Source organism: Asterias rubens, chromosome 7 (genome assembly GCF_902459465.1).
Source record: "Asterias rubens chromosome 7, eAstRub1.3, whole genome shotgun sequence".
Classification (NCBI taxonomy): domain Eukaryota; kingdom Metazoa; phylum Echinodermata; class Asteroidea; order Forcipulatida; family Asteriidae; genus Asterias; species Asterias rubens.
Window position 1 is genome coordinate 10,895,742 of NC_047068.1, and position 15,161 is coordinate 10,910,902.

Below are 15,161 nucleotides of genomic sequence, written 5' to 3' on the forward strand. Positions count from 1 at the left end.
GAAACAAACGCCCAGGGGTATAAATGGGTACCTGCGAGGGTAGATGTTGACATTGTGTATGGATGCCCAGAGGTATAAATGGGTACCTGCGAGGGTAGAGGTTGGTATTGTGTATGAACACCCAGAGGTATAAATGGGTACCTGCGAGGGTAGATGTTGACATTGTGTATGAATGCCCAGAGGTATAAATGGGTACCTGCGAGGGTAGAGGTTGGTATTGTGTATGAACACCCAGGGGTATAAATGGGTACCTGCGAGGGTAGATGTTGACATTGTGTATGGATGCCCAGAGGTATAAATGGGTACCTGCGAGGGTAGAGGTTGGTATTGTGTATGAACACCCAGGGGTATAAATGGGTACCTGCGAGGGTAGATGTTGACATTGTGTATGAATGCCCAGAGGTATAAATGGGTACCTGCGAGGGTAGAGGTTGGTATTGTGTATGAACACCCAGGGGTATAAATGGGTACCTGCGAGGGTAGAGGTTGGTATTGTGAATGAACACCCAGGGGTATAAATGGGTACCTGCGGGGGTAGATGTTGACATTGTGTATGAACACCCAGGGGTATAAATGGGTACCTGCGGGGGTAGATGTTGACATTGTGTATGAATGCCCAGAGGTATAAATGGGTACCTGCGAGGGTAGAGGTTGATACTGTGTATGAAAACACCGAACCATTAAGAGCACAAAATTCAAACTCTTTTGACTCTGTTCAGCAGAGTGTGGGTTCGAGTCCCAGTCGAAATACTGTGCGGTTTATCACACCCCTTAGCGCTATATAAGAACCGAGTATTATTGTTTTGATGTATATGCTGGTAAGCAATTTGCAACATCTATTAGTGCAAAATGGCAAATTCTAAGAACTCAAATATCCTATTGAAAATCAATATTCCATAAACTGTGAATTAAATGGGATATAGTTGAGTGAATTATGAAAGAATATTTATCTTATTGCATTACCTTCAATGCACTAATACCTAAAAAATTACATCGGTTAAAAATGTAAACCCCGAACAGACACACAGGCCCACTAAATGGGAACCCCTGTTCACACATCAAAACCAAGGGACAAGGGACAAGCACAACTACAGGCAAACAACCGTAGCAAACAAAGAAATACTATAAAAAGTAAACAAAATCAGAAAGAAGATGGAAAAACTACAATTTAAAAATGGCAAAACATTATTTGCACAAGCATGATAAAAACATACAAGAGAACCGTTCAATCAATCATCACTGGCTGGAGAATTGTGGCCAAAGAGGCCAGATTTAAAAAAAGGAAAAAAATATCACAATAATATTAAAACATTTCAAAAATTCTTCTAGTTCCTACCTCCGCTCCTGATGCGTAGACGTGATACCTCCCTCCAGATATATCAGCTAGTTTGCGTAGTGTTAACTGAAGAGAAGATCATTTAAGAACTGTGTTATTATTTCAGCAACATTTTATGTAATAGATGGATTGCACTAAGTGTCATCGACCTCCATATTAGATGAAATTTGCACGCGTGCGAGGCTATTATTGGCTGAGAGCTGTGCGTAGCGGGTACATGTACAGTGTACATGCACTTTTGCATTGTTTATACATTAAATATGGCGAATGATGACGCTCTCGTGCAATTCATCTTAATCAACAAGATCAATGCTTAAAGACAATGGAAACCTTAATTGTTAAAGACCAGAATTCTCACTTGGTATATCCCACCATATGCATAAAATAACAAATCTGTAAAAAATTTGGGCTTAATTGGTCAAGACTATTATTTTAGAAAAAACACCCATTCTTCCTGCATCAACATATCCCCTCCAGACTTTCGGCAATATCAAAAACATGACCACCTTTCGAACTGAAATTTTCCCAGGTAAATTTGACTGTATACATACAATTATATACCTGAACATTCTCCTTTCCTCTCGTACAGAAGAACCCCTTCCCCCAAAAAAAAATCCTCAAAAGAATTCCCAGAATGCAAAGAAGACACGACAAGAGGGATGGGAGGGTGGGGTACACCATGCCACAAATTGAGCATAAAGTGAACTAATGGAAGTATACGCAAAAATACAACAATTGTGATAATTAGTTTACAGGCAGTGAGCGAACTCGATAAGGCAGAGCATTTAGAAATCACAAAAGGAAGTAGACTACAGTTCATACAAATTATAGAAATATAACGTGAGGAAATGTGAAATATCAAACAATAAATTAATACATGGATGAATGTATTGCTAATGCACTAAAGTAATAAAAAAGCAAGCAAAAACAAGACTAATAAGAGGAGGATGCAAAAGTGTTAAATAATTCACAACATCTACCATACTTACAAAAAGGGTCAAAGATCACATTGGGTCAAAGATCACATAGGGTCAAAGATCACATTGGGTCAAAGATCACCATGAAATACTTAAGTGAAGGTTTCCTGTAACACCATGTGTGAATCTCTTTTGAGTAGTGTTGGCTCTGAGAAGAGCCGGTAATTTACAATCCAAACGTTTCGATCAATATGCTCTGATCGTATTTAAATAATGATTGAAACGTTGAATTGTCAACCAAAGGTTCTTTTCAGAACTAACACTATTCAAAGAGATTTTTTTCGTGGTGCTACCGCACACCTCATAAAAGAGATTTGTACGTGGTGCTACCGCACACCTCACCTATATAATACTCCAACCATGCAGGGTTTCAAATACTATTAATCCAGTTTCATGCAGCTGCTAAGCAAAATTTGCTAATTCTGCTAAGCACATCGAAATGTTGCTTAGCAAAAACTGGCTACCTGCCAAAATACATGTTCCATGCTACTTGAATTGTGGCTTGTTCCTTGTTATTATTTGCTTTAATAGTGGCAAACTTGCTTAGCAGTATTTTCTGCTGAACAGCATCATGAAACAGAGACTTCACATTTTAAACGATAGGGTCATATTTTAGTAATGACCACAAAAAGAAATTGTGTAATCTGTATCTGAAGAATGGTAATGGAAGTAAAAAAATCCTATGATACTGTCTCATCTGAAGTGCCTCCATTGATTAATATACACATAATGAATGTTTATGAGTGCAATGGTGCGAATATGTTCATGAGTTGAAAGATGGAATGTTCTATTCAACGAGGCGGAGCCGAGTTGAATGGAACATTCCAGCTTTCAACGAATGAACATATTCGCACCATTGCACGAATGAAAAACATTCATTATTTGTTTTATATAACATCCAAGTAGAACTTTGTCATTTTGATTGAAAGAAACAACTGTCAAAACAAACAATTTCAACTGTAGAAGCCGAATGCTAGTAATTTTACTATGCCTTCTTGCAGTAACACCTGCTGCGTTACCAAAGACACGCGCACGCAGTGATGTTTTTACTCAGCTTTTTCGTTCCATCCGAAAAGTACCATTGCACGCTGGCAGCGTGCCAGCGTGCAATGGTACTTTTCGGATGGAACGAAAAAGCACGGCGAGTGACTCAGCGTGCAATGGTACTTTTATTTGCTATCACGTGACGGACAATCCTCCAATCAAATGGCAAGGATCTGCTTGGGTGTTATATAAAAGTAAATAAAAGTCACTGAACAATTGATTCTGCAAAGATTGCTGTGTTGGCGACTTTTTGAAATTTCCACTGTGTTCGCTTGAATGATGCCCTCAGACGCAGTAGGCTACCTGCTGCGAACGAGGACTGTGACTTTTTTGTTGCTTTTGTTCTGGGAAAGTAGACACTGTACTCAACTGAAACTTTCATAGGTGACTTTCACTGAATCAGCATTCACTGACTTAAACCAAACAATGACCCTAACTTTGTTAGATAACAATTTAAAAGCCTAGAATTTATGGAACGGTTTGCAGTAACACCATGTATTGACTATCTCTAAACGACTATTGACTATCTCTAAATGAGTTGGGGTGGTTGTGAAAAGAACCGTTGGTTTCAACTCAACAGTGCAATCAGTATGCTCTGATCGTCTTCTGGAGAAAGATACCGATCAAAATATCAAGTTGAAACCAACGGTTTTTTTCAGAACCACTCCAACTTATTTAGAGATAGTCATAACATGGTGTTACCGCAAACCTTTCCATATCGTATTTCCACCATGCAAAGTTTCAAATCCTACTTAGCCTAGCATTTAACGTTTCATGCTCGACAATGCCCTAACTGAGACCAAAAGAAGCATTTTAATACTTAAGTAGGATTTGAAACTTTGCATGGTGGAGATAAGATATAGAAGAGTTTGCGGTAACACCATGTAATAATCTCTAAATGAGTTGGGGTGGTTCTGGAAAGAACCGTTGGTTTAACTTGACGTTTCGATCAGTATGCTCTGATCGTCTTATGGAGAATGCTGGAGAATGCTGCATTCTCCAGAAGACGATCAGAGCATACTGATCGAAACGTCGAGTTAAACCAACGGTTCTTTTCAGAACCACCCCAACTCAGAATGCTGCATTCTCCAGAAGACGATCAGAGCATACTGATCGAAACGTCGAGTTAAACCAACGGTTCTTTTCAGAACCACCCCAACTCATTTAGAGATCATTACATGGTGTTACCGCAAACTCTTCTATATCATTTTAATACTGTTTGCATTTTTCAATTGTTAGACCTCAGTTTCGAGCAACATATGCAATGAATCTAGATGAAGCAAGCTGGCGTGGGGAAGTAAACATTATCTTAGACAAATAAATTGTACCTTAGGATTGGTTTTCTTTTTCTGCAGCAAATTTCAAAATAAATTCACAGTATGTTAGCCAGTGCAATGTCAAGACAAAGGGAATACGAAGATCGGAAAGATACATGGAGTTATATATAAGAACTTGAGGGGCATCAGGACAGGAATTACACAGTGGCCTAGGTGCCCCTTTAAAACTTTCCCACAGACTTTAAGATTCTCCAATGAAATTGTCCTTTTCAATAAAATGGCCTTGCCCTTTCCAAGATGTAATTCCAGACTGTGGGCATACGAAAAACCAAGCGACACGCCCTGACGAGAAGCATTCTAGCTCATACAGGCTAAAATGTACCTTCTCATTCCGTTCCGACCCCTGGGTATAAGAGAACCCTGTTAAAATCTACAGAGTTCTCTTGGACCCATGGGGGTCGGAACGAAACTCATTTCCCAGGCATCTTTTCATTTACATCCTACAGCATAAATGGCACTGACCCATCACTGTCCCTGTGTTACTCCATTTTATGCCTGTGGAGATACGTGAGTGACATAGCACCCTCTAGTTCTTATACAGCTCTATGGTCAAATTTAAGATGTACCTACAAGAATAATGTTATTGAAAATCCATTGATTAAAACAAAACTTTTTATTTAGAAAAGTGATTCCTTGAAATTGTTGACACACAGAAAAAGGGGGGGGGGAGGATGGTTATGATTAAGGAATATGTGGTTCTTGTAGGGTGGGCATCCTGTCTATATGGAGCATACAACCAGTGCAAATCACACACACACTCCAGTATGTAACTTTAGGGAGCAACGTGACACTTCAATTTCACACAGAAAACACACAATGTTGAGGCAGTGTGACTCGGCTGGATTTGATATAACATGTATAATGGAGTTAGATTCCACTTACATTAGTCAGGTGATTGTTACAGTCGAATGCTACACAGTGCAACGGGACTTGACGACCAACGATGACTTGCTCTATGTACTCTACCAGGGCCTCAGCGCTCTGGTCAGGGCTGCAACACGACAATAAGAATATCAGTAACAATAATCAGATTTTATATAGTGCTTTTCACAGACGAAGGGCATCTCAAAGCGCTTCCAACATTATTTCCCCTGGTCCTTGGGCCATTCAATTCATTCCTTCAACCATCTCATCAGCTCCCTAGGGAGTGTACAGCCTGTGCAATAAGTATGCGCTACACTAAGCTAAATCAATCACAAGAACCATCTCTGCCCTCACAGGTACCCATTTACCACTGGGTGGAGAGAAGCAAGTGTCTGCGATCAAGAGAATGCAGCGATCAAGCCGTAGCCATAGTCGCCAATTCAGACACAGCCAAAGTCTCTGAGCAAGTTTGAGTGCACACCATGGTTAACAAAAGGTTGACTATTTTAACTCCAACCCAGGCTGGTCGACCACTGGTTGACTACAGAAGTAGACCATTTGGCACCAGCCTCGAGCACATGGTTTCTTCACTGGTCCCAACAGCATGTTCTATTCTAACATGTGGAAAAACATGTGGAACCAGTTACACTATAGCGAAAACGTAGAAGACAACGGAGTGTTGAATACCGTGGTACCAATGGTTGACTAGACTTCCAAACCAGTTATTGGAGTGAGTGCGTCACCGTGCATTATGTTGCTGGTCAGTAGGCGACTAAATGTAGTGGACCATTTAGAACGAGCCTCAAGCCCATGGTTACTTCATTAGTCCCAATATCCTGTTCTATTCTAACATGTGCAAAGCGCAGAGGGGAACCAGTGACAATATGGCGAAAACGGGGAAGGCAATGGAGTGTTGAATAACGTAGTACAGATGGTTGACTATACTTCCAAATAAGTCGTTGGAGTGAGTGCGTCACCGCGCATGTACCGTTCTGGTCAGTAGTCGACTAAATATGCGCACTCAAACTTGCTCTCTGATGAAACACTTACCAGCTTCCCATAACCACGACGATGGAGTCCACATCCTTGACTTTAAGAACCTTCTTAATGGCAGCTAGAAGATTGCATCCTCCCATCCCAGAGAGACTGTTCACCCAGTAGCGTGCTTCGTCAAGACTATCCAAAATAAGAAAAACAGGTACAGCATCAATACTCAGGTTTTCAATACAGCTCTTTAGGAAGTTTCAATGGGCCATATTTTTGACCGCGTGAGGGCGCTCTCAATCACTTCCGGGGGTATATTCATTCATACGCAAAACAGTTTTTAAAGATTGGAACACATTATAACCACAGACATCTAATCCATCACAGACAATAAGACTTTAAAAGGAGCCGTTATAATCCACCTCTAAAGCAAATTGAAACTACGGCGCAACAAAAGTGACAGAACGCCTATTAATTTGTGCAGGCGAATCGCGTGTACCCCCGGAAGTGATCAAAATACTATTTATAGCGCCCCCGCGCGGTCAAAAATAAGGGGCATTAATTCTGCTTAGTGGCACGAGAGGCTGGGCCAAGAAAAGATGAACAATGAAGACTTTGGTTCAATTTATTTTCAAATGAGAACATCGATTGTCTTTACATTTTTTATAAGTCATCGTTTCAATTTGACAACAATAATCTGAACACATTCTTGGTTTGGGTTCTCCCTGAGCCCAATTTCATAGAGCTGTATAAGTGCAAAAATAGTAGCTAAGCACATCAATACTATAATACTTAATGTAGTAAGGTTACCAGCCAAATTACCATGTCACATATTCCATGTTTGACTGGTATCTTGCTCCTCTTTGCTAAGCGGAAAATTATCTGCCCAAGTAGCCCTATGAAATTGCGTCCGGTCAAAGGTGGTTTAGCATGGAGGCATTTTAAAGGCACACGACACATTTGTGAGAAACGGCTCCCACTAAACTAACGTAGCTATTCCTAATTGTCAAAGACTAGGAAGTATCCCAACGTATGTATAAAACAACAAATCTTTGAAAATTTTGAACTCATTTGGTCATTGAAGTTGTAAGAGAATATTTAAAGAAAAAAACACCCTTGCTGCACAAGTTTGTGTGCTTTCTCAGATGCCTATAAAAGGCTTCAGGCCTAAAGTCCTGTCATTTCAGTGAGAAATTTCCTCTTTTTATTTTTTAAACTACATTAAATTAAATTTGAATGAGAAAAATGACCTCTTTCTTAGACTAACAGCTCTCCATAACTCGTTACCAAGTTAGTTTTTATGCTAACAATTATTTTGAGTAATAACCAATAGTGTCCAGTGCCCTGAATCATTTTTTTACAGAGTACGCCTCCGATCTTCGACTTCAGATTATAGGAAAAGTTTTCAACTTTGGGCTTGACAGGCTTTATTTCCAAAGGCTTACTGTTGAACGAGAGGTTTCGCAAGCGTGCGGATACAGAAACAAATGCGGATATGAGAACCGTATCCGTTCACGTCAGCTGGATTTTGTTCTGCAAAATATAGGTGTGTGTCACTTGAGTGCACTCGCATTCATCTTGAGTGTTTTACCCAACAAGCAAGACAGAGACCCTGTGTCTTATACACTGCATTTTCTCATCTTTTTGCCTGCAAATGACTAACAATTTTCTATCTAAATCAAGCAAGATACCAGTAGAAACATATCCGTGGGATGTGTTTTTTATCTGGGACAAAAAGACAACTAAAAGTCTGCAAAACAGTATCTGTTTTTCTCTGACGTGTATGAGCTCCTGTTTCCATAGCTAATTTGTGTGCAAAATATGATAGTCGCGGATAAGCGTCATGCGAACACACAACGTGTCGACTTATCGGTATCTGTATGTGTATCCATAGACTTGCGAAACCTCTCTAGTTATGTGAGTCGACTACTTACATTCTGATATTGGTGTATCTAGGTGTGTGCCATAAGGAGTCTGTGTCGGTACCAAATGACATGAAATACAACATCTCTCTGTTGTGTAGCTGCTCATCAATCAATGTCTAAAGAGAATGATCAGAATAATAGCATAAATAAAATAATAGTAATAATAAATAACTGCAGTGTAACCCAATTTAGTGATACAACTTAGAAAGCGGTAGCATCAGAGGGAGCACCTCATGGGGATGCGTCTTGTTATATCAACTATCAAGAAATAAACCACAAGGAAAACTTACTAGGTAAATTTTAGAATTTTAGAATTTTCCTAAAAGTCTTACCGTTAGCGAGTCTCTAAAATGGCTGACACGTCCGAAGCCACAGTTGGAGTCCGAGCTGTCCACAACGATGGCCACCTTGTTGCCTTTAATCATTCCAAAGGTCTTCCTACTTCCCTTCAACAACCATCGGATGCGATTGTGGTACATTTCAATGCTCCTACAAAGGATCCAATGATTAATACTATCAGTTGATACAATGCATTTGTCATGTTGATGCTGAGTGGTCCAGCACACCGGATTTCACAAAACATTTTACACAAGTGCGTTAAGGCCAAGTCAAACTGCAGCGTCAACGAAAACGATAATGACTACGATCGCAATCTATTGGTTGAATTGCTCCACACAGAATGGGCCCACGCTTATTCAACCAATCGAGGGCGTGCATTTTTATCGTTCTCGTTTTCGTTATCGGGGCCTATGTGACCGGGCCTTAAGTCTCCTTAAATGAAACATTTATTATGTGAGTGGTGCGCAACTTACGCTGATGTTCTGATCAGTGAAGTGAGTTCAGGTCAAAGTCTTGACAATATTTCTCTCTACTCGCACAAACCGGTTCAGACTATCTTTTTTACCCAGTGCTATTCATCTTTTTAACTCACTTTTTATAAGGTAGCTTAGTTGTTGTTTTTTCCATTTTAATCAGTGATGGTGAGATTTTGATAACATTTCTCTCTTTTTAAAATTTGAACTAGCCTATTTATTGCTTATACTAAGTTTTTGTAATTAATTCTGTGTTTTTAAAATGTAATGTATCAAATTTGAATCTTTTTAGTGCACACAAGGGAAAACAATTTTCACTTTTTACTTGTAATCTGTGATGAACAAAATAAATTGAATTGATTTGAATTGAATTGAATTATTTTGATTTACTCTTGAGGAAATCTGTGCTGGACGGCACAATGTATTTAGCTCAGAGTGCTGGGCAAAAATTGTGAGTTCTGGGCAATTAAGATTACAAGTGTTTACTTACTCATAAAGTTTGTACTCAAACTCATTGACGACGCTAGCCTCAAACTTCAGCTCTTTGGGTGAGCTACTCGATTTCTGTATATTACTCTTAGGCCTGGATTAGAAAAAGACGCAAAAGAAATATGTATTAGAAATTCTACAGTCATTGTGAAAAACAATCCATCGTTAGATTTTATCAACCAGTAAAAGTGACAAATCCTGTTCCAATAACTTTGACATTGTTCGATGTATGATGGAGAATTATCACAATTTCGTCTCGGTAAAATGGCTTGTAAGAAAAAGAACTCTGGAGACAAAATTGCAAATCTCCAAGGGCACCAAATTTTTGCACTAGCTGTGTCAGCCAAAAGTGCCTAGAAACGTGTGAAGTTCCCTTCTTACTTGTGAAGTATGCTTGACGCATGCCTGGAATTCCCTGCTTCCATAAGCACAGATTCTTTGCTTCTGTTAAGCAACCATGAAATTTGGCCCAGGTCTATTAAATTGGGCTTCACAGTTCAGCAATTGGGCCCCAATCTGTAATAGGGCTTCAAACCTTTAACTGTGCCAAAGACCTGGGCCCAATTTCATGGCTCTGCTTACCGCCGAATTCTGCGCTTACAATCACGATTCCACGCTTACGGGAAAGCGCAAAATTTCTGCGCTAGCCTTGTAAGCGTAGAATGCCTAGTACACACGCGCAGAAGCCAAAATTCGCTGCTAACCCGTGAAAGACGCTTGCCGTAAGAACATAATTCCCTGCTTCTGTAAGCGCCAATTCTGTGCTTATAGTAAGCAGAGCCATGAAATTGGGCCCTGTAAGTTGGCCCAGACCTGTAAATGGCCCCAGGTTATAAACCAACCATCAAAATAACACCATGGATTAACCTACCTGACGATCTGTCCTTTACTGAGAAGATCTTTAAGCGTCAGGTTGAAATGCTCAATGCTATGATTTTTCAGCCAGTCAGTGGAGGTCTGTCCCTCATTAAACATGGCTGCCATGTCTCGGGCTCTCTGAGTGTTCAAAACCAAAATACAGATTTAATGATAAAATCCTTCCATTGACTTGGAAAACACTTTGGGTGCGTTCTATTAGCTTCCCTGGGTTGACCCCGCGGTGCTCACTCGGATGAGCCCCGGACAAGAGCTAATCGAACGATCACTCACCCTCTTGTGGTGACGTCTTGCACCTCGGGCCAGCCCCAAGTGACCCGTTCAAAAAGCCGGGCATTTGGGTGAGCCCCTGGAACAACCAGAGTCGACCCAGGGAAGCTAATCTAACGCAACCAATGTTGCGTAGTAATCCGACTTCAATGTGGGGGAACCAAGATTTGTCAACGACAGTTAAATTGGGTCAATAACAAACGAGAAAGGGAAATTTCAAAACTCAATTCAAGGAATGAACCAAAACAACCCTGTACATAATTAATGAAACCCCATACATAACGATTAGAAGACTTCAGGCCTGAAGCCTGTTCAGGTATCTGAAAGCACACAATTTAGTGCAACAAAGGTGTTTTTTTCTTTCAAATTCTCTTTTAACTTTAATGACCAATTGAGTAAAAATTTTCCCAGGTTTTTTTTTAATGCATAATGTTGGGATACACCAAGAGAGAAGACTGGTCTTTGACAATAACCAAAGGATTAATTCTATCTCGCATTAGGATGAGTAACTTGTCCTAACTTAGGATGGATTTGATGAATCCCAACATCTATGGATACGGAACTTAAGTCATCATAAGTCCTGATATAAATCCTAACTTAGGAAGAGTTTGGCAAAAATCCCAGGCAGTGCCTTTACAGACAGTGGACACTATTGGTAATTGTCAAAGACCAGTCTTCTAACTTGGTGTATCTCAACATATGCACAAAATAACAAACCTGTGAAAATTTGATCTCAATTGGTCGACGAAGTTGCGAGATAATAATGGAAGAAAAACCAACCTTGTCACACAAATGCTTGATTTCAGGACCTCAAAATCTAATTCTGAGGTCTCGAATTCAAATATTTAAGTGGAAAATTACTTCTTTCTCAAAAACTACATTTCTTGAGAGGGAGCCGTTTCTCACAATGTTTTATACTATCACCATCTCTCCATTGATCGCAAACAAGTAAGTTTTTATGCTAACAAATATTTTGAGTAATTACCAATAGTGTTCACTGCCTTTAAAGTTTACCAGTTTATCACCTCGAATTCTAATTCTGAGGTCTCAAATTCAAATATTCAAGTGGAAAATTATTTCTTTCTCAAAAACTACATTTCTTGAGAGGGAGCCGCTTCTCACAATGTTTTATACTATCACCATCTCTCCATTGATCGCAAACAAGTAAGTTTTTATGCTAACAAATATTTTGAGTAATTACCAATAGTGTTCACTGCCTTTAAAGCTTACCAGTTTATCACCTCGAATTCTAATTCTGAGGTCTCAAATTCAAATATTTAAGTGGAAAATTACTTCTTTCTCAAAAACTACATTTCTTTAGAGGGAGCCGTTTCTCACAATGTTTTATACTATCACCATCTCTCCATTGATTGCAAACAAGTAAGTTTTTATGCTAACAAATATTTTGAGTAATTAGCTTACCACTTTATCATAGGTCTGATTGATATGTGTGACCGTCATATCAGGAGTGGGCATTGCTCCTCTGATGGACAGCTGAACCCACGGTGGTCTCTCTTCAAGATTACTCTGTGCCTGAGTAACCTTCGGCCTCCGACCTCCTCGCTTTGTGGAGCGACTCTGGGTGAGAAATGTCTGCTTCGAAGACTTTGGTCTCCTGCTTAAAAGCAAAAAATCCAAAATGAGTATTTGTTACCCTAGTGCAATGAACGATTTCCCTTGTATAGCAGAGCAAAATACTACGCAGAATGTGTCAGTTGCTATTCAAAAATTATCATTTGCTCCGCAATATATACTGCATTCACTGTGCACAAAATCTAATCAGTCGAAATATTTTGCAAATATATGCAGAATTGCAAGGGGAGTCTATCTGCAATTAAGCATCCCAAGACATGATTTCCATTTCATATTGTCAGAACTTTTGCCCACAAGAAAACAACAAAAGTTGTATTTTAATTGGCATTCTTCCTTCTCAATTTCTGCAGGTTGAACTGATTTATTTGTTATCTCCCCCCCCCCCTCTCCCACACTCAACAGTCAAAACAATACACTATCAAATCTGTTAACTGTGCTGCCTGCACTCACAATGCAAACAACACCCAAGGTTCCAAGTCCATGTGAATGGGTTCACATTCTCATACCTGCCAACATAGCAAAGTCAGAATAGGGACATTAGCCAGATCTGTGTCTAGGCACTCACACCCACAGTATGTGAGTATGTGCACAAATACACAAATGGGCATGTAACAACATATTTTAATGGGTTCAGGCATTTTGTAACATCCAGAAAATTAAGATCATGGCCACAAGTTATTATGAAAGACAGCTTCACCAAATTCACATAAAATCTTTTAGTTGCATTTAATATTACAAGATTTTCAGAATTATGGACTGTCCCTATTTTTGACATTTTGGAAAAAGAAAAGAAAAAGGGAGAGTCCCTAGAGAGAAGTGACAGTTGGATGGTACAGCTACAGTATGGGTACTGCTTGGTCCCAAGTCACTATAATTGGGTTACTATCTGTTTGGTTACGATCAACGCATCAAATGCGGGTGATGTCAATGAAACAGTTAATTTACTATTCTATTCTACACTACAGTCTCAGTGCCAAATTTTTACATTGTGTAAAAAAAAAAAAAAAAAAGGAACAGAATTTTGTCTAGATACATTCTCCGCTAAGTTGTCTGCTTGTGTGAATAATAATAAAGAATAAAGAATATTTATAGGGCGCCAAAATCCATCAAAATGAGGTGCTCAAGGCGCACAAGGAGGGGGAACCACACACGGCTAGGAAAATAAGACAAACGTTAATGTTCCTTTTTTAATGTTAAATCAAGTTTTACTCTGTCTGTAATTTTGCGACATGCTACTAAAATAATAGTGCAATTCCTTACATGGTCAAACCAGTGGTTTCTAATTGCTGATCCTGGCTAAAACACACAACTTAGTTGTTTAATCAGAGATGAAACTGGCAAGCACACAAAACTTTATACAACAGTTTTTAGTCTGATATAATGAGGTTCTGCTCTTTCATAAAACGTTGATGAAAATAAGTATTATCAAGGGCAGAAAGTAGGGGACAAGATCGCCCAAAATATTATTATAATTTTCTTTTTCATTTCCCTTTTTTTTTTTTTTAACTGAAATTCAATTTACAGTTATTTCTTTTGACCCAGAATTTCGAAAAAAATATTGAATTCTTCTAACATTGACTATTATGAATGGCCCCTTATGGTGCCCTGTGAAATGTTTTATTCTATAGGCTGTAAGCGCAAAATTTTGGGGGTTAGCAGAGTCATAAAATGTGTCACCTGGTTGTTTTTCTGGGTTCCTCTTCGTCACTGTTTGGGAGGTTTATATCTTCTTCATCGGAATCGTCCATTGTGTAAGTAGCTGCCGTACCGGGTCTAATAATATTTGCAAAATATAAAAAACAATGATAATAAACACCTTATTTTGCTACACAAATTTAGACAATGTATACTTTATACCGTCGGTATAATCATCTAAACGCTATTTAGCCATACCGAAATGTCATACCAAAATGTCATACCAAATATCATAAGCTATTTCCCTTTAAAGGATATCAGGAACCACAGTTATAAAGAAAAACCATATAACAAATGTTGAGTAAATTGGAAAAGTTTCCGTATGGCGCCACCACTATTTCATTTCATTTTTATGAAAATAGGCCTATATAATTATGACAAGTTAACTTTGGGCTATATTCCTATAAACAACGAACTATAATTAGACAGGTTCGCACTGAATACCGACAACTCACGACCCCTCACGACAACAATTGTTAAATGAACATTTGAACATAAGTCAACCGTTAAATATATGCACAAGAAGTCAAGAGTCATATGCATCTAAATGACTTTCAGACTGCAAAAATTGTTTTTTTAATTGTAAAAAAAATTGTTTATTTACCACGAGTTTAGTAACAAACGGAAAAATTCGCCTTGTTGTCTCTCAACGCACTTGGACGATTCCATTACACCGCAGGGGTTGTACAATATGCAAGATGATTATTTACCTTTTTATGTGCCTTTCATGAAGTTGAAACAAATATTATACTTAAATCGCCCCTTGTGTAGTAACTTCCATTTCCAGAGTGGCAACAAGAATGAAAACACAGCAGCTAAAACCATAAATAAAAAAATACAAACTGAGCCCTCAGAAATTACCCCTGTGGTGTAGTGGAATCGTCCAAGTACGTCGAAAGACAACATGGAGGATATTTCTGTTTGTTACTAAACTCGGGGTAAAAAAAAGAACACTTTTT

The 15,161-nt window shown here is 39.0% G+C and overlaps 1 protein-coding gene across 4 annotated transcripts in view; it reads right to left on the reverse strand.

Moving 5' to 3' along the window:
• The window catches only part of LOC117292537 (von Willebrand factor A domain-containing protein 3A-like), a 36,383-nt gene that overhangs the window by 20,217 nt on the left and 1,005 nt on the right, over window positions 1-15,161 (reverse strand). The window contains exons 2-11 of one of the 4 annotated variants that reach the window (XM_033774624.1): window positions 14,185-14,280; window positions 12,337-12,529; window positions 10,640-10,764; window positions 9,770-9,862; window positions 8,800-8,956; window positions 8,477-8,583; window positions 6,609-6,734; window positions 5,577-5,685; window positions 4,686-4,706; window positions 1,337-1,402 (exon numbers count right to left, since the gene is read on the reverse strand). In XM_033774624.1, the coding sequence (XP_033630515.1) occupies window positions 1,337-1,402; window positions 4,686-4,706; window positions 5,577-5,685; window positions 6,609-6,734; window positions 8,477-8,583; window positions 8,800-8,956; window positions 9,770-9,862; window positions 10,640-10,764; window positions 12,337-12,529; window positions 14,185-14,280 (1,093 nt within the window). Of the gene's footprint in view, window positions 1-1,336; window positions 1,403-4,685; window positions 4,707-5,576; window positions 5,686-6,608; window positions 6,735-8,476; window positions 8,584-8,799; window positions 8,957-9,769; window positions 9,863-10,639; window positions 10,765-12,336; window positions 12,533-14,184; window positions 14,281-15,161 lie in introns of all 4 variants that reach the window. The other 3 variants (XM_033774623.1, XM_033774627.1, XM_033774626.1) reach the window with 3 other exon arrangements.